Here is a 25,636-nt window from a genome sequence, read left to right as displayed (position 1 = left end):
ACCCAGACAGAAGAACACTTTGAGGTGGAACTTTATTTCTACAATGAAGAAGGAGGAGGAGGAGAAGGCACAAGACGGGTCTTCTGCTAGTTTTCTCCCACAGAAAAAGGTTTCTTTGATTCTGCTTTGAACCAGACGTCTGTAGGCAAGTCCCCGTAAAACCAGGTGAAATGCACCAAAGCAGCTCAGAAATCACAACTATAAAACAAATCTGATCATTTGAACAACTAAACATGTTTACATTTCAAATTAAATATATGAAAACAATCTTAAATAAACTTTAAAAATAACATGAAGAAATGTTTGAAGATTGGAAATACTGCTTCCTCAGGGGTAAAATCCCCCTGACTTGATTTTGCTCCGTTTAGGAAAGAATATGATGCACATGAATGTAACCTGAGACTCAGAGACGTGGTCCTCTGTCGTTAACTCTGACCTCGTTAGTGCAAACCCGCTCCCTCTGAGCTGCTCTAGGAGGACGCAGGAAGCTGGTCTCATAACAACCTGCAGGGCACCGGCGTGCCTTCTGCACCAGTGGCGTGTCCAGATCTTTTAAAATGGGGTGGCTCAGGTGAGGCACAACTTTGTGCATGGGTGGCACCAATGGATATGCTTGTTTTGTTTTACCCTCAAGCCTTTTGTGGACAATGAAAAGCCTATTTAAAGGTAAATTAGTGTGGTGGCACCTGGGGTGGCCAATCAGATTCTAAGGGTGGCATGTGCTACCCCAGGCCACTCCCTGGACACGCCCCTGTTCTGCACATCTCATCAGTCAGAGAAAACAAACATACAAATAAAAAGTAAAGTGCAAAAACAACAACAAATGAAATATTCACGAACCTTCTACAGCTGAGATCTAATTTAAGTGTTTTTTTTATTCTTATTATGAGCAGCAACACCAGTGAGTGACTGGTTTTACTTATTGTATGTATCTACTGTAATTACTTTTTAGATGGGTTTTATCTATTTCTGGGGACTGTTTTTATTTTCCATGCTTGATAGTATCCTGAAATTTTAACTGTTTTTAACTAGCTGTGTACCTTATACCTGTCCCCTATACTCTGTAGCACTTTGAGATTACTTCTGTAATGTAAAGCGCATTATAAATAAAATGTATTATTATTATTATTACTGGAGCTGGTTTAAAGGCTCAGAACAGACACTATTATGTCAAAAATGCAGATTTAATAACATTTTGTGTTTCAGCTCCATCTAACAGAGCTGGAGGGGTTTGTAGAGCGCTTTCATCACAGCTACGAGTTTAATAATCATTTTATTTTCTGTCAAACTGCGTTTTGGGATCTGAACGTGTCGCAGAGAGCATGTTTCTGTCCGGACCGTTTTAGACGGGACACACCGAGTAAGTTGATAAGTAGATAAATTCACGTCATATCTGGCATTTGCACTGGTGTTTTACAGTAGGGAACACTTAATACACGTATTACGGTAATATGTCTCCGGCGTTAGGGGAAGCGTGGTTGCAGTCGTGCTGTTATCGTTCTGAACATCTCACTAAAGGGAGTAAAATGCCACGATTGACTCATCACACACACACACACACACACACACACACACACACACACACACACACACACACACACACACACACACACACACACACAGAGTAATACTAGCTTTAGATATTCTTAGAGCCGACTATCTGCTTCTAACTCACCGTTAGCATTGTTAGCTCAGCGTTAGCCTCTAGCCTTCTTTACCCGATTTAAAGTAGAATAAATAGATGCCGTGGCAATAACTTCTGGGTCGCTCCTGTTTACTGGCTTTGGTTCTTTTAAACAACTCTGGAGCTTTTTACCCGCTGTGGTAAAATTACAAATGCTGGCGCTGCATCGCTAGCTTGCAGCCGTTTCACAGATGGTAAACAGAGACTACGCCCCTCTTTAGCTTTTGTGAAAGAAGAAAAAGTGACGACCTTCAGTGGGCTGAAAGGGAAAACAGTTTCGGTGTGACCTTCAGATTGAGACATTAGACCGTTTGTGATCATCTAACTGTGAAACCCCTACACGTAGTACCTTTAAGACCAAACCAAAGCACAAAGTAAAACACTACGAGTTTTAAAATGCAGGTGTCGCACAAAACCAGAGCTTTAGTGTAATAACATACAGCGCTCCTCCTTAGCGAGCTGAATGCTAAAGACGTGATGAAATTATGAAAAGAGGGAGAACTCCCGGACCTAAAAACTTAAAAACATCTTTTCCCAACTAATTAGATGCTGGAAATTAGCATCTAGTTTGTTAGCGAGCTAGCTTGCAATGAGTGGACTACTTCCTGTTTTAGAGACTCTGCCTATGTTGAAAGACGTCATGGGCGTGTTCCTTAATGAGGAGAAGTAACGGACAGAACATCTGAACTGAGTCAGAACAGAAGCCCTGGGATCTTGTTGCTCGTAGTCGTGGGTCCAGATGGACCTCAGAACAGAACCGTACCGTGCTGGATCTGCTTTCAGATCCAGTGGTTCTGAGATCAAGACCGTGCCAGAAGAACATAGTAGAACCGAGGGGTCGTTTCTGAACATTTGGACCACAGATCAAGATGCGGACTTTGGTCATTAGAAGGACTTTTTGGCTCCTCTGTTCTACCAACAACCGTCTGGTTCTGGTTCTGGGACACGTGTCGTGTGGGTGTGAGAACGTCTTAATGCTGTAAGGGACAAAACCAGAACCAAAGCTGAAAACCCAAACGAGCAGAACCGGGACACAGAGTCCAACACCGGGTCAGATGGTGATGTAGTGCTGCCGCAGTTTGGCCACCAGGAACTCGTGGGTTAGATTATGTCTCGTTATGATTCCAACGATCTGAAAGAACCAGCAGGCCAGAGTTTAGTCAGAACCGGGTCACTGCACACTGGACCAGAACTGATGAACTCACCTCTCCGACGGCGTTGACCACCGGGAGGTGCCGTAGACCCATGGTCCGGAACAGGTTGAAGACCTGGGAGATCCGGGTGTTGGGCGACACCGTGTATGGACTGGTGTTCATGTAGGGGGTCACATCCTGGAACCACACGGACCGTCAGCCCACTCATCAACTCCAGATTTACCTGATCCGAACCCGACGGGTCGTACCACTATCATACGGGGGCTGAGCTGGGTCAGGTCCACCTCGTGGATGTCTGGGTACCGTGGGTAGTCCTCAGTCATCTCAGCGTAAGACAGCCGCGGCTGAGTGGCGCTCTGCATGGGAGGGAGACAGCCATCGTGACGCATCATGAATAATAATAACTGTTGGTGGTGGTGGAAGCGGGCGGAACGGACCGACTGGTTCTCCGAGTAGCAGACCCCTCGGATGAGCAGGTTGACGAGCTGGGAGCGCAGGATGAGGCCGTGGAAGGTGAGCGGTCTGAAGCGCTCCTCCATGGTCCACTCCTCGCTGGGAGACTGGTCTGGGTACAGGTTTGGGTAGGGGGCGTGTCTGCTCAAACACACCAGAACCATTAGAGTCTGCTTGGTTCTGCTGGGCTGCTCTGATCGGGTCATTACCTTCGCTCCAGCATCTGCTGCAGCAGGTCCTCCCCCTCCTCCGCCGGCTCCACCGCGGCACTCTGCTCGTCACAGACGTTCCTCAGCTCGCTGGAGGGGTACGACTTCATGGACTGGCACCGGCGCCGCTGCTCGCCCGCGCGGGACACCACGCTGGACTTCTGGACGCCAATAAGAGTTCTGATGACAAACCGGGCCTGTGGGGACGCGTCTGGTCTGATGGGGAAGGAGGACGGGTTACCTTGAAGCGAATGTTGTTGCTGACCAGGATGTTTCCCTTCATGAAATCCCGCTCGTTCAGCCGGTTTTCGGTGACCACGGGAAAGGCGTGGAACACTGTGGTGCGGAGGATGCTGACCAGCGACTGGACCCGGGTGTGGGGGTACACGTAGGTCAGGTTGGGCTCCATGATGTCACTGGCGGTCAGCCTGACAGAGGAGAGAAATCCACGTAAAACTGGGACTGATGTAGAGATTTGAATGATAACAGGAAACAGGTTTTACGTCCACTTCCTCATCCTAACAATCAAACCTAACGTAAGCAGCAGCGCCGCACGGTTCTGGTACAGCTTCTCACCGACAGAAGAGAACCGCATCAAACATCTTTATGTCCACAAGGGTCCGACTCACGTCCTCCAATAACGTCGTCCCCGTCAGCGATCCAACAGAACGCCCAAAACATCCCTCAGAAACAAAGTTTCCGTCAGATCCTTCGTTAGCATCCTCGTATTAGCTTCAAACCTTTGACCCACACCCACCCCCTTCACCTATAGAGCTCCGGACGTCAAGTGACTCTCAGAGAGTAGACGCCATGTTGGCAGGCAACAAATGTAAACAAATTAAACGGGATCGGCTTGGATTTTACTCCATCTGAGTTTACTTCACACTTTAAAGCCGAAGAAATCGTTTTATATAGTCAGAAATTAAATAGACTAAACATCTCCGACCCTTACCGTGCCCCTGGGATACTTTTTAAAATCGCCAGAAGCTGTCGGAGCGGACTTCTTACCGGACCTGGCCGGGGAACGCCTTGGGATTCCCCCGGAGGAGCTGGCCCAAGTGGCTGGGGAGAGGGAAGTCTGGGCCTCTCGACTTAGGCTACTGACCCCGCGACCCGACTCCGGATAAGCGGATGAAAATGGATGGATGAATGGACAAATAACATAGATTTACATGTAAGTAGTTTAAATAGAGTGCTGTGCTGTTTGAATGTATAAACTGAACACCAAGAGAAATCACTAGTCTGATTTTTCCCGTTAATAAAATAAATATGTCAGGCAGGAGCGTCTCAGGATCTGTCTGTTATCTGTCTCGGTGAGACAGATAACAGCAATCCAAAGTGCTTTTTATGTGTGATCTGACACTTGATCAACCATTGCTTAAAAATGAAATACAGCTTAGCCGGTTAATTGCTGTGATCATAAAACACGTAAATGGCAGCACGCAGAACTCACGAGGCAACGTTTTACGTGACGTTTACTTGTTGCTATGAGTAATAAGACAGAAAAAGCCCCGCCAAAATAAGTTTAAGAAGCCCACTAAGAATCGTAATAAAAGCATTTAAAATAAATACCATACACAGTTGAGGAAACGTTGGTTTAAGTACCTGATATGAAGCGGTCGCTGCATAAGTGAAAACCTTTACTCTCTGGATCCCACAGTTTCATTTTAGCCCGGAGGCTAGCGCGTTTTATTACAATGATCCAACGTTTGCGGCGCTCCGGATCTTGGGGAATCCTGTAGATGGCTCATTCCTTATGTCGTCCGCGTCTGTTCTGCATCCTGGGGAACAACAGGAATCTACCATGTTTCCCATTTGATTGAGTTTTCTGACAATAACAAATAGTCCAGCTGCCGGCTTCTGCCTGCCAATATGGCGCCGTTTCGATTTGAACTGTTGCATGCTGGGAGAAGTGACGTCAACTCCCGGAGCTCTATTGGCTAACAGGTCACGAGTGCCGCGCCCTCCTCCCGCACGAGTAACTCCCAGCTTGAAATTCAGAAACCAATAACACCTCATAAGCCCCCACGTTCTGCTTCTACAACGCTGTGATTGGTGGATGGCTGCGTGTCGGAAACCCGAGTGAGTCTGACATCACAGCGGGACCTGAGGCGTGACGATCGCGCTGCGACGTCGACGCTGAAACGAAACGAGCCGAACCGGCTCAGATCGGGCTTCGATATTCCCAGCGTACTTGTCCATCTCTGCCTCCGTCTCCCACTCCAGCAGCGGGACGCCCTTCAGCTGGACGTGGATGTCGTAGATACCTCTGTTGAAAAAGTCTCCGGTCCACTTCGCAACCTGGAGGCAAAAAGGAGAATGGGGATCAGAGGCCCATCTTTACCCAGGATGTTGATTTCTTTCATTACTTGGGTGAAAAACCCATTTTTCTGCTGTTTTGGAGGAATTTGTATCAGCAGGACGGCTGGTACTGATTTACCCATAAGTCCCTGCAGCAGCATGGGATTAACAGATTGCTGACTCATGATAAAGCTGTTGGCTAACTTCTTAATCTTTCCAGTAACAGATTAATGAGTTAATACGTGAAAACAGATCTCATCCTCTCTATCCGCGCTAACAGAGGCGGTACCATCAGCGTGATCATGATGGGCAGCCCAAAGGTGATCTCATTGGTGGACTCGATGAGGATGACGGTGAGGCTGATGGTCATTCTGACCACGCCCCCCAGGAAGGCCGCCGCTCCGATCAGAGCAAAGGTCCCAGAGTAGATGTCCATTCCCAGTTTCCTGCCAGAGGAGAAACTCGGGATCAGAACCAGTCAGATACGTGTCGTTGGGTTTCTGTGTCCTGATGGTTAGCGTAGCCTAGCATCAGCATCAGAGAACCACCGGTTAGCTTACTCCTAAATCTCAGCCGCAGCTAGAAGACTGTAGGAAACCAAACCCGGGTTCTGTGTGATGACCAGCAGGGGGAGACACTAAACTAACTAACCAGGAAAAACAGCTGATTCTTGTATGTTTGAGTTTATTTGTGCAGATATTTCACTATTCTTAGTCTGTCGCCCTTTAGAGAGAGATTATTATTTATTCTCAGGCCCAAAGGAAGGCCCAGGACACGCTGGAAGGACTACGTCTCTCACCTGGCCAGGGAACGCCTTGGGATTCCCCGGAGGAGCTGGCCCGGGTGGCTGGGGAGAGGGAAGTCTGGGCCTCCCAGCTTAGGCTGCTGCCTAATCCTAATCCTGACCCAACCCCAGATAAGCATCCAGAAATGGATGGATGGATATTCATCCAGCAGCTGCTTAACCACAAAAGACCCCGTGTGTTTTATTCTACGTGATAGTAATGTTTATATCGTTTAGTCAGATTAACCCCTTCCTAGTGCCTGATTTGAGCTAATCTGTCAGATTAAAACAACTTGTTTTTACATGTGTGACATTTTCTATCCACCAGCAGTCAGAGACGGCCCAGTTCTGCAACAGGAAGAAGAGTTTGTTTTACACGCTGAGTATGTTAGCGATGAGACGTCCAAACGCTGCTCCGCAGAGGAGACACGGGACAAAGAGTCCGCTGGGGACGGAGACGCCGTAGGTCCAACAGGCCAACAGGAAGTAGAGCAGGAAGAACAGGGACAGCGTGACGGGACTGAAGGTACCTGAGAGGAACCAGAGACAGGTCAGTGATGTCATCAGGTCCCCCAGACCTCCCCCAACAGACTAATTATGGGATGTATCTAGAGAGGCATAATAATAATAATAATATTGATAATAATAATAATATTGATAACATGGTAAAAATGATAGAATGCTAAGAATGAAGCTTTATGATCAAACAACCCCATACTTTATTACATTATTTATTTATTTTAAAAGGTGGATGAAAACAAGCTCCAGCAGCCAGTTAGACGTCGTTAAAGTCAGGTTTGTTTTAAACACGATAAATAAAGAAAAACTAGATTTTTTAAAAAGTATTTTCAGGTTTTTATGGTTTTATTTGAAACCTGGAACAAGATTCAGTCTCCTTTATCAACTTTAACTCATTCGCTGACAGCGTTTCTCACCATTTTTACTTTAAAAAAAAAAACGATCTCCTAACACATGGATGTTCTGCTTCCTGGTCACGTGACGTGTGACGTATGCGGATGAAGACCGGCTTTAGAGCTGAGATGTTTGTTCTCACGGAGCGGGGGCTCGTCCGACGCCCACGCAGTAAAAACATGCAAATTGGCAGGGAACGAGTTAAAGAGCAAGTCACCCCCTACCGGAGTAGTACGCCACTCCCACTTCCCGTTTGAAAAATGCAACAAATGCTGTTGCCTAGCAGACCGAGAGGGCGGAGCCGCTAACAAACACACACGCACAGAGGCTCACAACGACATTGTGACATCATATGGTACCAACTAACGTTCTAGGGTACCTCTTAGCCAATAGCGATGGAAGATTTAAATTCAAATGCAGTGCAGAGTTTTTACCTGAAGAGGGCGCATCGCTGACAGTTTTAGGCAGAAAATTTTAACTAAAATGCACTCAAGTGCTAAACTATTAACTACACGTGTCTGCAGCACGATTAGACACGCATTTATAAAAAAGTTGATTTGGGGGTGACTTGCTCTTTAACTAACTTATCAAGGCCACTAAAACCAGAGAAGCTCTTTGTTAGATCTGGACCCACAGATGAAGTCACGCAGCAGAAACGACGATGCTGCAGGTGTGATTTTAGAAAATTCTTTTTGTTTTTTTTTTTGAATTGGGAAAAACAAAATTTTCCTGAAACGTGAATGTTAGCGGTTATCCCTGCTGTTTGATCCCAGTAGGAACAAGGCTATCCCAGCAGGCCGGCGTTCTTCCTGTCAAGAACGTTAAAGAGCAAGTCACCCCCAAATCCACTTTTTCTGATAAACGATAGAAAGGGAAGTCTCATCGTGCAGTAGACGCATGTAGACAATAATCTGGCACTTCAGTGCATCTGGGCAGCAGTAGGTCAACAGGTTGAGCGGGTCGTCCAGTAATCGGAAGGTTGCAGGTTCGATCCTGGCTCCGGACAGAGAATTCTGCTGTTGTGTCCTTGGGCAAGACACTTAACCCGTGAGCCTATTGGTGGTGGGAGGGACCGGTGGCGCCTGTGCTCGGACGCCTCGCCTCTGTCAATGCGCCCCAGGGCAGCTGTGGCTACATCGTAGCTCATCACCACCAGTGTGTGAATGGATGAATGACACACTGTAGTGTAAAGCGCTTTGGAGTCCTTACTCTGAGAGGCGCGACACAAGTGCGGGTCATTCATCATTTATCTTAGTTAAAAGTCTGATGCGGTGCTTTTGCTCACCGTCCTGGTGGAAGAGCTGGTGGATCGCTGCCTCCTGTGAGTTGAAGAACAAAGTGGCCATGTCGTTGTAGGTCTTGTTGGAGCAGAAGAACTGTCGGACGGTCGAGTTGATCTCATCACTGCCGGACAGCTGGGAAAAACATGGAAATTTCATTCGAGGCGGGAAAAATGGGACAGCGCCGGAGTGTGAAAGCTCAGCCGAGGAAATACCCACGGAGAAGTGGTGCTGCGCACTTACTGTGGTGTTATGGGTGGGGGGGGCAGATAGGTCACGACATTCCCCCAACAGAATAGAAGCTGAAAATATCACTATTGTTGTAACCATGGCAACCAAAAGGCTTTCAAGCACCCTGAGGAAGAAAGACCAAGAATGAAAATGTGCATCAGGTTTACTATTCAGAGGGCTGATCTGTGTGTGTGTGGGAGGGGGGTTAAAGGTCACCTGATGAACTTGGCTTTGGGGTGAATGTGTCTCATCCGATACTTGGCCAGAATCTTGTTCATACAGTTGAAGAGCGCCCCCAGGAGGCCACCGACCACGCCCATCAGCACAAAGAAGGCCAGGTCCACTGCGGTCCACAGGTGGCAGGTCTTATCGCCCTCTGGACACTGGTCACACAAAGTCAATCACAATAAAACAAAGCAACGGATCTAAACTCAAGAGTAAAGCCAAACCTCAGCGTGGATCTGGAGCAGAAGCTAAATAAAGCAGGAATAACATTATTTCCCTGAATCAGCATCCAGCGAGAACAGAGAGGAGGAGACGCGACAGCTGGACAGGAAAAACGTTTGATTTGGAATTAAAATAAACATCTGAATCGTTTCGATGTTATTTGGAAAATAAAAACTTTAAAATGAAATAATGCAGGTAATATACCCTCACAGTCAGGAAACACGAAGGTCTTTACCTTGAATTCTCCAAAGTTGAGCAGCCCGGGCAGCTGGAACGAACCCCACTTGTTAAAGTTGATCCCAGAGCGGAAGAAGTTGAGCGTAAAGGTGGCCGACATCGAACAGAAGAGCTGAAAACAAACATCAGATCTCTGATTTCAGACGTCCCAAAGCTGATAGTGCAGCGGGGCTTCAGGGCTGGAAACTTCATTAGCATTTTGATTTTAGCATTAGCTAACGTACCACTTTCCAGGTAAGGGCCTGGTTCCAGAAGGACGAGCCCTCCTCCAGACTGAAGAGGGTTCCCCCGATCGGAGCGCCAAAGGCAGCAGCCACTCCTGCCGCAGCTCCAGCAGACACAAAGTCCCGCTTGTCTCTGGAGGACACATTTATGTTCCTGGTAAAACTCACAGGTGAGGCGTAAACAGCAGCAGGGGGACATACCTGTCACTGCGGAAGTAGGGAAAATCAAACTTTATCCTTTTGAAGGTGATGCTCTGAAACTGGAGGAGAGGAGGATAGATATGAGGCTAAAGCAGGGGCGCCCAATCCCGGTCCTGGAGGGCCGGCATCCTGCATGTTTTAGTTTGACACCTGCTTCAACACACCTGATTTCAATCAGCAGCTAATTAACAGGCTTCTGCAGAGCCCGATGAGCTGCTGCACAAGTGTTTCCACCACTGAATCAAGTCTGTTGGAGCCCAGAACCAAAAAAAACCTGCTGGATACCGGCCCGCCAGGACCGGGATTAGGCACCACTGAGCTAAAGCATCGAGAGACGCGGAAAAAGATTTAGACTCAGAATTTTTAGAAATGAGACACGAGTCCATCCATAATCCATCATCATCATCCATCCATCCAGCAATCATTCATCCATCCATCCATCCATCAATCATTCATCCATCCATCCATCCATCCATCATCATCATCCATCCATCCAGCAATCATTCATCCATCCATCCATCCATCAATCATTCATCCATCCATCCATCCATCATCATCATCCATCCATCCAGCAATCATTCATCCATCCATCATCCATCATCATCCACCCAGCAATCATTCATCCATCCATCCATCCATCAATCATTCATCCATCCATCCATCATCATCATCCATCCATCCAGCAATCATTCATCCATCCATCCATCCATCCATCATCATCATCCATCCATCCAGCAATCATTCATCCATCCATCATCCATCATCATCCACCCAGCAATCATTCATCCATCCATCCATCCATCCATCAATCATTCATCCATCCATCCATCCATCATCATCATCCATCCATCCAGCAATCATTCATCCATCCATCATCCATCATCATCCACCCAGCAATCATTCATCCATCCATCCATCCATCAATCATTCATCCATCCATCCATCATCATCATCCATCCATCCAGCAATCATTCATCCATCCATCATCCATCATCATCCACCCAGCAATCATTCATCCATCCATCCATCCATCCATCAATCATTCATCCATCCATCCATCCATCATCATCATCCATCCATCCAGCAATCATTCATCCATCCATCATCCATCATCATCCACCCAGCAATCATTCATCCATCCATCCATCCATCAATCATTCATCCATCCATCCATCATCATCATCCATCCATCCAGCAATCATTCATCCATCCATCATCCATCATCACCCATCCAGCAATCATTCATCCATCCATCATCATCCATCCATCAATCATTCATCCATCCATCCATCCATCATTCATCCATCTATCCATCATCACCATCCATCCATCAATCATTCATCCATCCATCAATCATTCATCCATCCATCCATCCACCCATCAATCATTCATCCATCTATCGATCATCATCATCCATCCATCAATCATTCATCCATCCATCCAGCAATCCTTCATCCATCCAGCAATCATTCATCCATCCATCATCCATCATCATCCATCCAGCAATCATCCATCCATCCATCCATCAATCATTCATCCATCTATCCATCATCATCATCCATCCATCAATCATTCATCCATCCATCCATCAATCATTCATCCATCCATCCATCATCATCATCCATCCATCCAGCAATCATTCATCCATCCATCATCCATCATCATCCATCCAGCAATCATTCATCCATCCATCATCCATCATCATCCATCCATCAATCATTCATCCATCCATCCATCAATCATTCATCCATCCATCATCATCCATCCATCAATCATTCATCCATCCATCATCATCATCCATCCATCCATCCATCCATCATCATCATCATCCATCAATAATTCATCCATCCATCATCCATCCATCCATCATCATCATCCATCAATCATTCATCCATCCATCATCCATCCATCATCATCATCCATCCATCCATCCATCAATCATTCATCCATCCATCATCCATCATCATCCATCCATCATCATCATCCATCCATCCATCCATAATCCATCCATCATCATCCATCCATCCATCTATCTATCATTCATCCATCATCATCATCCATTGTCCATCATCCATAATCCATCCATCATCATCCATCCATCCATCTATCTATCATTCATCCATCATCATCATCCATTGTCCATCATCCATAATCCATCCATCATCATCATCCATCAATCATTCATCCATCCATCATCCATCCATCATCCATCCATCCATCAATCAATCATTCATTCATCCATCCATCATCATCCATCATCCATCCATCATCATCATCCATCCATCCATCCATAATCCATCCATCATCATCCATCCATCCATCTATCTATCATTCATCCATCATCATCATCCATTGTCCATCATCCATAATCCATCCATCATCATCCATCCATCCATCCATCCATCCATCATTCATCCACCCATCATCCATCATCATCATCCATTGTTCATCCATCCATCAATCATTCATCCTTCCATCCATCATCATCATCCATCATCATCCATCCATCCATCCATCATCATTCATCCATCCATCGTCCATCATCATCCATCGTCCATCCATCAATCATTCATCCATCCATCATCCATCATCATCCATCCATCAATCATTCATCCATCCATCATCATCATCCATCCATCCATCATCATCCATTGTCCATCATCCATAATCCATCCATCATCATCCATTCATCTATCATTCATCCATCCATCATCATCATCCATCATCATCCATTGTCCATCATCCATAATCCATCCATCATCATCCATCGCCCATCATCATCCATCAATCAATCATTCATCCACCCATCATCATCATCCATCATCATCCATTGTCCATCATCCATAATCCATCCATCATCATCCATCGCCCATCATCATCCATCAATCAATCATTCATCCACCCATCATCATCATCCATCATCATCCATTGTCCATCATCCATAATCCATCCATCATCATCCATCGTCCATCCATCAACCATCATCATCATCCATCATCATCCATCCATCATCATCCATCGTCCATCCATCAACCATCATCATCTATCCATCATCATCTATCCATAATCCATCCATCATCATCCATCCATCTATTTATCCATCCATCCACTAGAGGATAAATTGATGGAAAAATAAAGACATCTCTCCTGCACTGTTGGCTAACTATCTAGCAGCTAGTAGCATTTAAAACTATATATTTAGATAAAAATCTAATTAGAAATTTAGACAAAAATTTAATCAAAAGCCAGAAATGATGGATGGTGGAACAACTGGATGAAACCATTCCCACATTCCTAGATAGAAGTGGTATTTACTCCCCACTCCGAGTGGGAATCAGAATTCCTGTGGTGTGTTACTTCAATTCTGCAGAAGTACCTGAGGAAGACCAGCTCCCACGATGGCTCCACTGTGTATCATGGGACCTTCTTTTCCCACAAACAGACCTGAGTAAACAAGCAGAGCCAGAGTTGTTTACTACAAACCCTCTCATCACAACTGATGATCACATGAATAAACCTGGACACACATCTCATGTCATCAGTTCCTACAACCAGGCTCATGTTGTCACAGCAGCAAGACAGTGTTCCCCTGACTGAACTCAGGTTCTTTAAAAGGTTATTAAATCAGCTTTTAATGATGAAAACTACAGTTGGAAGTTTTATTTTGGCCTGAAGCTTTGGCTGGGTGAAAAAAATCACGATATTTTAGGGTCGAATCACTATTTCATCATGATTGATAGTTTGGTCCCATGTGCTGACGTAATGATAATAGAAGCAGCTGTGCTTCCAGTCGGTGATGTTGGAGTGGGAACGGCGCTGAGCTCCACACCCAGATATTAGCCAGATCCTGAGCCTCAACTAAAGAGAATTTTAATAACAATAAAAATCCAAATTAAACTAATGCAGTGAGTAAAAAGCTTAGACGTCGGACTAACCGAGTTCCTCTGAATAAAAACACCTGAAGCCCGTTTACCTCCAGCCACGCTGAACAGGACTCCAGCAGCTTTGCAGAGAAACGTTCTCAATCTCACGATTCCAGGAATCTTCACTCCGTTCAAGTAACTTTTGATTTCTGGGATACCAGAGCCTGCAGCTACCGGCTGAAAAGCAGAAGAGCAGAAATAAGCTAGGTTTATCACCACAATACTAAAACACCAGACCACAACCACGGAGGAGAATAAAATCCTCAACGAGGAGAAGAAGCCCATCACTTCCTGTAAAGGATGGAATTCATAAAGATGAAGAAAAGAGAAAGATTTAGGATTAAGTTAGATTAGAGCGATAGTGAGCTGTACAGGGTCCTAGAACGTTGTTTATTTTGCCTCCATAAAACATCATTTCAGTGTGTTATGGTTACAGTTAGTTACTGTGTTATCATTTCATGACAAAAATGAGAATCGTTAGAAATCTAAAACTACAGATGAAAAATGTCTGATTATGTGAGAAAATGTCAGATTAAAAGTCTCAGATACCAAATCAGGATTTGTTTTAATGTGGCTATCACCGTAGTAACAGAGGCTTGCTCTAGGTCACCGTGGTAACAGAGGCTTGCTCTAGGTCACCGTGGTAACAGAGGCTTAGCTCTAGATCACTGTGGTAACAGAGGCTTGCTCTAGATCACCGTGGTAACAGAGGCTTGCTCTAGGTCACCGTGGTAACAGAGGCTTAGCTCTAGATCACTGTGGTAACAGAGGCTTGCTCTAGATCACCGTGGTAACAGAAGCTTAGCTCTTGATCACCGTGGTAACAGAAGCTGAGCTCTTGATCACCGTGGTAACAGAAGCTTAGCTCTTGATCACCGTGGTAACAGAGGCTTAGCTCTAGATCACCGTGGTAACAGAAGCTTAGCTCTTGATCACCGTGGTAACAGAAGCTGAGCTCTTGATCACCGTGGTAACAGAAGCTTAGCTCTTGATCACCGTGGTAACAGAAGCTTAGCTCTTGATCACCGTGGTAACAGAAGCTTAGCTCTTGATCACCGTGGTAACAGAAGCTTAGCTCTTGATCACCATGGTAACAGAAGCTTAGCTCTTGATCACCGTGGTAACAGAGGCTTAGCTCTTGATCACCATGGTAACAGAAGCTTAGCTCTTGATCACCGTGGTAACAGAGGCTTAGCTCTACATCACCATGGTAACAGAGGCTTAGCTCTAGATCACTGTGGTAACAGAGGCTTGCTCTAGATCACCGTGGTAACAGAAGCTTAGCTCTTGATCACCGTGGTAACAGAAGCTGAGCTCTTGATCACCGTGGTAACAGAAGCTTAGCTCTTGATCACCGTGGTAACAGAAGCTTAGCTCTTGATCACCGTGGTAACAGAAGCTTAGCTCTTGATCACCGTGGTAACAGAAGCTTAGCTCTTGATCACCATGGTAACAGAAGCTTAGCTCTTGATCACCGTGGTAACAGAGGCTTAGCTCTTGATCACCATGGTAACAGAAGCTTAGCTCTTGATCACCGTGGTAACAGAGGCTTAGCTCTACATCACCATGGTAACAGAAGCTTAGCTCTTGATCACCATGGTAACAGAAGCTTAGCTCTTGATCACCGTGGTAACAGAAGCTTAGCTCTTGATCACCATGGTAACAGAAGCTTAGCTCTTGATCACCGTGGTAACAGAGGCTTAGCTCTACATCACCATGGTAACAGAGGCTTAGCTCTAGATCACCATGGTAACAGAGGCTTGCGCTAGATCACCATGGTAACAGAAGCTTAGCTCTTGATCACCGTGGTAACAGAAGCTTAGCTCTTGATCACCGTGGTAACAGAAGCTTAGCTCTTGATCACCGTGGTAACAGAAGCTTAGCTCTTGATCACCGTGGTAACAGAGGCTTAGCTCTACATCACCATGGTAACAGAGGCTTAGCTCTAGATCACCGTGGTAACAGAGGCTTGCGCTAGATCACCATGGTAACAGAGGCTTAGCTCTAGATCACCATGGTAACAGAGTCTTAGCTCTAGATCACCGTGGTAACAGAGGCTTGCGCTAGATCACCATGGTAACAGAGGCTTAGATCTAGATCACCCTGGTAACAGAGGCTTGCTCTAGATCACCATGGTAACAGAGGCTTAGCTCTAGATCACCATGGTAACAGAGTCTTAGCTCTAGATCACCGTGGTAACAGAGGCTTGCGCTAGATCACCATGGTAACAGAGTCTTAGCTCTAGATCACCATGGTAACAGAGGCTTAGCTCTAGATCAGTAGATGGGCAGTTACCTCTACGAGGATGAGCACACTGGCGATGAAGATGAAGGCCATGTTGAACGACAGAAGTTCCAGGAGAGACAACGTGAGGCAGCCATTATTGCTGCACTTCTCTATAGCTGCAGGCATTCGGCTAAGGAACACCACTGCTCTTGTTCAGCAGTTTCATAAAAACAGTCAGTTATCCTGATTTACAATATCTTCATTTCAGCGCTGCATCACAGAACACCTGTGCATCAGTGACCACGTGTGCATTCAAGGATACAATCACCAACCAGGGAGAACTTGACTTTAGTGAAGAGATGCACAAAGAAGTCCACGAACAGGCCAACCTGGAAGAGACAAGGAGCATCATTCCTGTTCATCTGCAGCAAGACTGAAAAAAGCTGAAATGTACCTACCAGACCGACGGTGACCCCAATCACAAACACCATCATCCACCGCACCGCCTCGTACTTTCTGCCTTTCTGTTGACAAAAACATGTGCGTGTAATTCACACAGGGATCTTTTCTCCTCAGGTCTCAGTTAAAACAGGGGCTTAAAGAGCAGAGCACTCCCACCAACAGAAAAGAGGATTTAATGTTACTCACCTTGTTGTCCATGCCCTCCAGAACCTCCACGTAGGGCTCATTGATGCAGCGGTCGTAATCCAAACTCTAGTCAACCACAGAGATACAGTCACTGTTAGCATTAATCAGCTGTTGATGATGTCACATTTCCACAGGAAGCTGTTTCTGCAGTCCCGCCCACAACCTCTTTCATGATTATTTGCAGAGGAAAAAGATCAATAGAGCTTGTTCTTTCCCAGTTTTAATGCAACACTTCTGGTTTTTAATATTTCTGCAGCAGCGATTGTATAATTCCTAATCATTAAAAGATTTGAAAATGTTTATACAATTATGATTGTGAATGAGTACCCACTGACTGGGCTGAAAACGAGTGAATGAGTGAGAACCTACTGAACAAGACTGTTTTAAACCAAAGTCTGATTCCTCACAAATTAAAAGTCCTGGATCAGCACTTTCAGGGACCGCTCACCTCATAGTCCTTCCTGGGTAGGATCTCATCTTCTTCATCTCGAATTTCACCAAGAATCGTCTAAAAGAACCAGATGAATGTCCATCAATGCCCAAAAGAGCGCACAGACAGCTGGAAACTGGAGAGTTCAGACGCGTTAAAACGAGTTTTGCGGAGGTGCAACAAAAACGCCCGGTGACCGGAATCATCCAAGATTCAGAGAGCGGGTGATTTTTTTAAATTCACCATCTCCCAGCAGCAATAACGTAAATAAATCAAGTTTTCCTACTAAGTGGCCTCATTATAAGGAAGATTTCTGTTAATTGTAATTTTATTAGATTAATCAGAATTAGCAGAAATTCGTATCAGAGCTGTGCTCGGTATCGGCCCTAAAAACTAGATTTAGTGCATCTTAAATAAAATGTTTTAGAATCAGATTACATTCAGAATGAGTTTAATGTAGGATTAGGGAATATAAACTGTTATTGGAACTGCAGTGCAGGTAAATGAACTCGCTCAGGCTCAAAAACACCTGCAAAGACTGAACCTTGGTGAAAGAAAAGGGCTAAAACAACAGTGACAACATAAAAACGAGAAGGTCAGAAACTAAATGAGACGTAACTACTGTAAATAATCTTGCGGCTAGCTAGCTGCTCCGCATCAGGGAGGAACGGAACCAGAGAGACTCTAATTCCGTTAAAACTCCACTGAACCGGACCGGGAGGTGCTCCGGTGGGCTATTCGCTCGGTTATCGGTGGTTTCTCACCAGTTCCTCCGGAGTCCGCGTCTCCGTTTCTCTGCAGCAACACTGACAACAAAAACAGTTCCGACAGCAGCCCGCCATCTTTGCTGTTGTGTCATGGTGCATTCACGTACTGCGGGAAAACTCTAAACCAGCGTAAAATAAACACGCTTCAGAGGAATTCTGATACACGCCATGCTGTCGTCTTATAGGAAATAAAACACCCACAGTAAAAAGTTTATTGGTGCGAATATTTAATCTCAATAAATTTAAAATCAGTGCTACTGTGTGTTAGAAATACACATTTACGGAGATGTTTGAACGTTGCAGGTTTGTCTCACGTGACACCACTTTTTAAACTATTTGATCAAAAAGCAACGTTTAAATCACTCGTTAGTGTATCGTTACAACATTACAGCTAACTTTTACAAAGGTATTGGAGTGATTTGTGTGTGTGTGTGTGTGTGTGTGTGTGTGTGTGTGTGTGTGTGTGTGTGTGTGTGTGTGTGTGTGTGTGTGTGTGTGTAAGGGGGGTAGTTATGAGCAACAAAATCAGGAAAAGACCTGTCGAGTATTTTAATTTTGCTTTTATTATCACTGCAGAACAGTTGTGTCACTTCATGTATGAGTGAATGAGTGAGTTTATAGCAAACAGGTGCAGAGAATACATTTAGCAAATATTACATCCATCCATCCATTTTCAGCTGCCTAACTGGGGTCGGGTCACGGGGGCGGCAGCATAAGTCGAGAGGCCCAGACTTCTCTCAGCCACTTGGGCAATCCCAAGGTGTTCCCTGGCCAGCCGAGAGACATGGTCTCTCCAGAGTGTCCCGGGTCTTCCTTTAGGCCTTCTGCCAGTTGGACGTGCCTGGAAAACCTCACCAGGGAGGTGTCCAGGAGGCATCCTGGCCAGGTGTCGGGGCCACCTCAACTGACTCCTCTCGATATGGAGGAGCAGCCGCTCTACTCCGAGTCCCTCCCGAATGCCAGGGCTCCTCACCCTATCCCTAAGGCTGAGCCCAGCCACCCTGTGGAGAAAACTCATTTCTGCTGCTTGTATCAGCAACCTTGCTTTCCGGCTCAGCTCCTTCTTCACCACAACAGACCGGTTCATCGTCCGCATCACTGCAGACGCTGCCCCAATCTGCCCGTCGATCTACCGCTCCCTCAATCGCGAGCAAGACTCCCGAATTACTTGAACTCCTCCACTTGAGGAAGGACCTCTCTACCGACCTGGAGTTGGCAAGCCGCCCTTTTCCGGTGGAGAACCATGGTCTCAGACTTGGAGGTGTTGATCCTCATCCCAGCCGCTTCCCACTCGGCTGCGAACCTCCTCAGCAAGAGCTGTAGGTCAGAGCCTGATGAAGCTAGGAGGACCACATCATCTGCATAAAACAGAGACGAGATTCTCCTGCCACCAAACTCCACACCCTCAACACCACGGCTGCACCTAGAAACCCGGTCCATAAACGTTGTGAACAGGACCGGTGGCGGAGTCCAACCCTCAAGGAGGAGCACCAAATTGTTCTTATTTATATTTGGTTTTAATTGAATTTAGCATTTTTACTAGAACTAAAAATAATCATGTCTGAGAGTGTTTACTGGTCTTTGAACAACGAACTAATAGTTTGAAGTCTGACATGTTTCACTAGAAACCATAAACCTCCTGATAGCTTCATTTACTTTATTAGGAGTCTAGCATGGACCGTGGGAGCCAGCAGCCCTGCCTGTGCTAGCTGCTGCTCCACATAAAACAGCAGAAAGACACAAAACCACCAGAGATGACTTTCATTAGATTTTATTGATCTTATTCCATCTCTACTTATAGTTTCATTCATTTCTGTGTTTTCATCAGTTTGACTCAATTCGATGCTGGACTAAATATCGTGTTTGTCATTTCTAGTCAGACAGAAAAGAGTCTGGAGACTCGAAAACGAGAAGAACGAAGCTTTTTCCTTCAGGGCTCCAGGGTCACAGCAGCATCCCTATGGGCTCGTTTTTTTAGACTGGCACTCGTAGGCCAGCTCCAGGTACTTGTAGGTTCCGGTGCAGGGGTCTGTTAAAACCTTCGTACTGACCTCGATGTTGCAGCTGTTTCCCCCGTTGCAGCTGTGGATGAAGAGCAACACAACATTAAAGGTTCATCCTCTCATCCTGTGGGTAAATCATATGAGATGAAATGAACTGTAGCTACTTGTGAGCAACGATGTCAGTGACGGATTTGGAGCAATCACAATTCTGAATCTCAGATTCAGGGCGCCCTTTAGAACAGGTCTTCTTATCTTGGCGTCCAAAGTAGGCCCCCAATATGAAGATCAGCTGTCGTCGACCTGCAGAAATGTTTTCATCAACCAGATGTTTCTGCAGCAGAGGAACTTAGAGCACGAGTGGAGGTTGGGATAGCAAACGGAATTCTCTGGATACGTTTTGCTCCGGGTGGAATCCAGACGCTGGGACACATCTTTGGAAAATTAAACTATTAAATTGAAAACATCTGTGAAAGTTTGTCGTCTTTTATCACTTTAGCACCAATAATATTAGACATTTTAGATGATTGTTATCCTACATGGGCGCATTTGGGTCCTCATTGCCCCATGGGAAACATTTCATTGTTGTTTACTGGATGTGAAGATGAAAGGGTGAACAGGTCAGCGTGAATGAAGCTTCACAGTAATTAGAATAAAAAACTGAAACTCACCACACTTGATTTGGACCGTTGAACCTTCACAGATGGTCTTGTGAGCTGCCAAAGCAACAAAGTTTCATTCAGGATCAGTTCAGGTTAAGCATTCTCTGAGGGAAAAGGAGGTTTGATGATGTCACTGACTCGCTCGGACGCAGATGTAATCAGTCTCCAGGTATTTGCTGACTGTAGGGCAGGGGTCGGACGTGTGGAGTTCCTTCATGCTTAGCTCATACGTTTTCTTACCGTCACAACTGGAGGGAAAAACACGGAAAACCAAATAAACAAAAGATGAGTCAGCAAATTAAATCTCCAGGCTGTCAGGATCGTCGGATTAATTATGTCAACGATCAAAAATAATCTCATTTATTCAGAAAAGCTTTGATGGCAGAAAGTTCTCATCTGTGTTTTTATCTTGCAGAGATTAGCCAGCAGATGTTTGCAGTCTGGTTCTGGTTCTCTTTAATCTGCTGCAATCTGGTTCTGGTTATTTTTATTCTGTAGCAGTCTGGTTCTGGTTCTCTTTAATCTGCTGCAATCTGGTTCTGGTTCTCTTTAATCTGCTGCAATCTGGTTCTGGTTCTCTTTAATCTGCTGCAATCTGGTTCTGGTTATTTTTATTCTGTAGCAGTCTGGTTCTGGTTCTCTTTAATCTGCTGCAATCTGGTTCTGGTTCTCTTTAATCTGCTGCAATCTGGTTCTGGTTCTTTTTATTCTGTAGCAGTCTAGTTCTGGTTCTCTTTAATCTGCTGCAATCTGGTTCTGGTTCTCTTTAATCTGCTGTAGTCTGGTTCTGGTTCTCTTTAATCTGCTGCAGTTTGGTTCTGGTTCTCTTTAATCTGCTGCAATCTGGTTCTGGTTCTCTTTATTCTGCAGCAGTCTGGTTCTGGTTCTCTTTAATCTGCTGCAATCTGGTTCTGGTTCTCTTTAATCTGCTGCAATCTGGTTCTGGTTCTCTTTAATCTGCTGCAATCTGGTTCTGGTTCTCTTTAATCTGCTGCAATCTGGTTCTGGTTCTCTTTATTCTGCAGCAGTCTGGTTCTGGTTCTCTTTAATCTACTGCAGTCTGGTTCTGGTTCTCTTTATTCTGCAGCAGTCTGGTTCTGGTTCTCTTTAATCTGCTGTAGTCTGGTTCTGGTTCTCTTTAATCTACTGCAGTCTGGTTCTGGTTCTCTTTATTCTGCAGCAGTCTGGTTCTGGTTCTCTTTAATCTACTGCAGTCTGATTCTGGTTCTCTTTAATCTGCAGCAGTCTGGTTCTGGTTCTCTTTAATCTGCAGCAGGTTGTTGACATGTACCTTGACTTGATTAACTCCTTCGTTCCAGTCTGAGAACACGTGGTGTGCGGATTTGGTAGTGCACGAACGCCGGCGGACGGGCAGGGCTCGCTGTCTTTACGTCCATACATAGCATCCTTCAAGAGGATCACTCCATAATCTGTCAGAGCATACAGAGTTTCAGGGGATGTTACCTAACCCTCACCCAGATCTGGGATCTGCAGCTCAGCAGGCTAAAAATGAAGCCACGGTCATCTAAATGATCAGCTGTTCGCTTGCTTTGAAGAAAAATTGCATCAAATTTCCACAACAGACTGAAACTAGATTCACCATCGAAGTTATCAGATGAAGAAGTGGTTCAGAACGCCTGTGCTCGGCTTCTGACCAAGTCCTCCAAACACACCCACATCACCCCGCTTCTCCTCCAGCTTCACTGGCTGCCAGTCAACTTCAGGGTTCATTTCAAGATCCTGGTTCTGGTCTATAGGGCCTTACATGGACAAGCACCATCTTACATTGGTGATCTTCTTAGTCCCTACACCCCCAGCAGGTCCCTGAGGTCCAGTGGTCAAAGCCTACTGGTTGTGCAGCACCAGGCTAAAGGTCAAAGGTGACAGATCATCTGCTGCTGTGGCCCCCAGACTCTGGACCTCTCTCCCCCTGAGCCTGAGATCAGTGGACTCAGTGGTCTCCTTTAAACTCACCTGTTCAGGCTTTGGTGTGACCTTCATCACCCTCTCCTGGTTCTGCTCTCCCCACCTATTCCACCTTCCTCAGGATCCACTGGTTTCCCTCTTTCCTGTTCACCCTCTCTCTTTCTTTACGTTTTTTAATCACAGTTGTCTATTTTTGCTCATTTTAAATATTTTTAATCATTTTCTAAATTCTATATTTAATAGTTTTGGTTTTTGTGAAGCGCCTCGTGATTTTGATCTTGAGAGGCTCTATAGAAAAGATCTTTTCTTCTTGGTTTTTAGATTTTTACACCATTCTCCACAAATATGAACGTCTGGAAGAGGAAATTCCAAAAAGTGACATTTTTCTTAATTTTAAAACCTAAAACTGTCTTTATCCAAAGTGACACAGAATCCTTTATGGTGGTTATTTAAAATAAGGATGAGGGCCTAGAATAAATGACAGTTCTAACCTTTAATCTCAGAACTTTGAGTAATGAAACTTTATAAGTTGCTCTGATCATTTCCTGTGTTTTAGAAACGGTCTGAAATAAAGTTTTATTTAGTTTCACTGAGAGAAAAATCGGCTCTTTAGTCTGTGAAAGCTGCAGACTCCTGATCTAGACCACAAGGCTGCCCGACGTCTTCCCCCAGGGGCTGATGGGTAAAATCCCCTCTAATCCAGGGTTTCTACTCCTGCCGCAGGTTTGGGATTAAACCAGAGAAGAAGACGTACCACAGCTCATGCGGTGAACATTGTGATCATCACAGGTGATCGTTGACATAGAGGAAGCTCCTGCAAGCAGAGATGAACACATGAATAGAGTCTCCATCAAACTCACCAGTGAGGGTTAAACAGACAGGTTACCTGTAAAGGTGAGCAAGAACACCAGAGCCACACCTGGAAGAGACGAGAGAAAACAGCTGATTCCCAGGTTGGGAGGGGGACTCCCAGTTTGACTTGGAGCAGCATGAGCTGCAGAATGTCTCCAGAACCAGGATTTAAGTGGTCCTGTTTCCTTTTTCAGGAACATCCATGTGAAGTTTTACAGCTTCGGAGTCAGAATGTGTTTCTAATAAAACAACGATCCGCCCAAGCGTCCAGTTTCCGTCTTTTTAACGGGAAAACGATTTCATCCTTTTAATCCAACGTCTCAGATGTGACCCGTTTTTTTTACGGTTGTTTGGCTTTTGCTTGTATTATTTACAAAAGTTCACATTTTAAGTTTAATTTGCTTTTAAACAGAAGAAAACTTCAAACCTTCCTGTTTCCCGAGGACGCCCCTAACCAGAGAAAACAGGTTTACTCACCTGGTACCAGTTTGATTTGGTGCATGCTTCTTGTTCTGTGGAAAAATCCCAGATTAGGCTGGATTAAGCTCAGGTGAACTCTGTCAGACAGAAAAGAAAATTCATCTCAAAACTCTGATAACATGTTTGGCCGGCAGACGTAAGAAGATCTTTGGTTTGAACTCACAGAGATCCGAACGCTGAGCAGAGAGGGAGTCGGATGGAGCACAGAACCGACCCGAACCCGGATCAGAGACAGAAACCCGCAGCTGACTCCAAACCGGACAGCAGCTGAATTTATAGGCATACGAAAGAGCAGAAAGGGATTTTTTATCAGGAACAAGTACACCAAGTACTTCATATCTACCGCAAACCGAGTGGTGATACTGGCTGTGATGATGTCACTCTGACCTGTCACACAGATGTCATTTCATCCAGACGCTCATTTAAACAAAAACTAGATTATTAATTCAGATGAACCTTTAATCTGAAGATTAAAGGCTTGATGCAGAACGTTTGAGTCCAGGGAGCTGGAGCTACAGGTGGCCCTTTGGACCTTCCTGTGTGACTCTTGGCTAAAAACCTTTTTCATGTTTTAAATATAACAAAAATGCAGATTTAAGCAGTGATTTCATGAATGATCATAAAAGCACACAAACGACCCTTTTCTGCTGTAGAAAAAAACACGTTTTTGAAAATATTTATTTTTCTTTTTAAAACCGAATGTAAAGAAAATTGTGGTTTTGATGAAACCCTCCTGGGATGCAGAACATCAGAACCCTTCTGGACTGGGGTAGGGTTTGGGTCTTCACCCAGGTGTGGCCCTCACCTGTGTTTGAGCTCCAGGAGAAATCAGCCATGTTCATGTCTCAGTTGCTGTGATCTGCCTGAAACAGCATTTCTGATTTCTTCTCAGAGCCGTGTCTCGCTGAGCGGTCCGGTGCAATCCTGATTACAGAACAATCAGAACCCTGCTCCAGACCCATCTCTGAAGCGATTGTGCTGCTCTTATCGTGCTTCCTGTACCTCCGCACAAGGACAAGCTGCTTCTGTCTCCTCATGATCATCTTTTTATCAGTTTTCTGATAGAGATAAAAACTGTCCTTTACTCTTTGTCCTGTTTGGTGGAAACAGAATCATCTTCGTTAAAAATATTTAACATTCACGTTAAGCCTCGTGTTGCTTTTTAATGTGAGCTTTTATTTTTCCCATCATGAAAACTAAAGAAACCAGAAATGTGATTCTGCTGTCAGAGATGCTGAAACGAGGATTAGTCAGACATTAAAACCTCATATAGATAATATTTCCCAACTCAAAAGGGTTCAACGTGACACTTTATGCCTCTAGAATGTATAAAAATGTGCTTCATCAGAACGTGATCTCCGGCTCTAACGGGAGCGGTTCGCAGCCGAGTGTGAAGCAGCTGGGATGAGAATCAGCTTCTCTACATCTGAGACCATGGTCTTGAGTAGGAAAAGGGTCAGGGATGAGGTCCTGCCCCAAGTGGAGGAGTTTAAGTATCTCGGGGTCTTGTTCACGAGTGAGGGAAAACTGGATCGTGAGATCGATAGGTGGATTGGTGCTGCGTCTGCAGTGATGCGGGCGTTGTACCGGTGTGTCGTGGTGAAG

General features: G+C 45.2%; 2 protein-coding genes across 3 annotated transcripts; both read right to left on the bottom strand.

The window, feature by feature from the left end:
* Window positions 1-13: 13 nt before the first annotated feature.
* Window positions 14-18,221, bottom strand: clcn6 (chloride channel 6). Its single transcript, XM_015942250.3, has 23 exons — window positions 18,109-18,221; window positions 17,363-17,422; window positions 16,915-16,980; window positions 16,725-16,790; window positions 16,589-16,655; window positions 16,336-16,442; window positions 14,091-14,217; window positions 13,494-13,561; window positions 10,118-10,176; window positions 9,917-10,049; window positions 9,691-9,804; window positions 9,225-9,391; window positions 9,021-9,132; window positions 8,783-8,912; window positions 6,962-7,115; window positions 6,091-6,247; window positions 5,695-5,801; window positions 3,742-3,928; window positions 3,501-3,661; window positions 3,276-3,432; window positions 3,087-3,194; window positions 2,890-3,015; window positions 14-2,816 (listed from the first exon to the last, which is right to left on the bottom strand). Exons 1-23 carry the CDS (start codon window positions 18,208-18,210, stop codon window positions 2,736-2,738), a joined length of 2,616 nt encoding a protein of 871 aa, XP_015797736.3. The 5' UTR covers window positions 18,211-18,221; the 3' UTR covers window positions 14-2,735.
* Window positions 18,222-19,885: 1,664 nt separating this feature from the next.
* On the bottom strand, window positions 19,886-24,311 carry LOC107374100 (L-rhamnose-binding lectin SML). Of its 2 annotated transcripts, none has more exons than XM_015942249.3 (9): window positions 24,195-24,311; window positions 24,029-24,108; window positions 23,586-23,618; window positions 23,454-23,513; window positions 22,065-22,203; window positions 20,912-21,021; window positions 20,783-20,827; window positions 20,279-20,414; window positions 19,886-20,193 (listed from the first exon to the last, which is right to left on the bottom strand). In XM_015942249.3, exons 2-9 carry the CDS (start codon window positions 24,051-24,053, stop codon window positions 20,070-20,072), a joined length of 672 nt encoding a protein of 223 aa, XP_015797735.3. In that variant the 5' UTR covers window positions 24,054-24,108; window positions 24,195-24,311; the 3' UTR covers window positions 19,886-20,069. The 2 variants fall into 2 exon arrangements, with proteins under 2 accessions (XP_015797735.3, XP_070401186.1); XM_070545085.1 differs by having other exon boundaries at window positions 24,029-24,063; window positions 24,195-24,281.
* Window positions 24,312-25,636: the final 1,325 nt, after the last annotated feature.

Source organism: Nothobranchius furzeri, chromosome 15, assembly GCF_043380555.1.
Source record: "Nothobranchius furzeri strain GRZ-AD chromosome 15, NfurGRZ-RIMD1, whole genome shotgun sequence".
Taxonomy (NCBI): Eukaryota; Metazoa; Chordata; class Actinopteri; order Cyprinodontiformes; family Nothobranchiidae; genus Nothobranchius; species Nothobranchius furzeri.
Note: the sequence above shows the minus strand (reverse complement) of the source record. Positions and strands in the feature narration are given on the sequence as shown.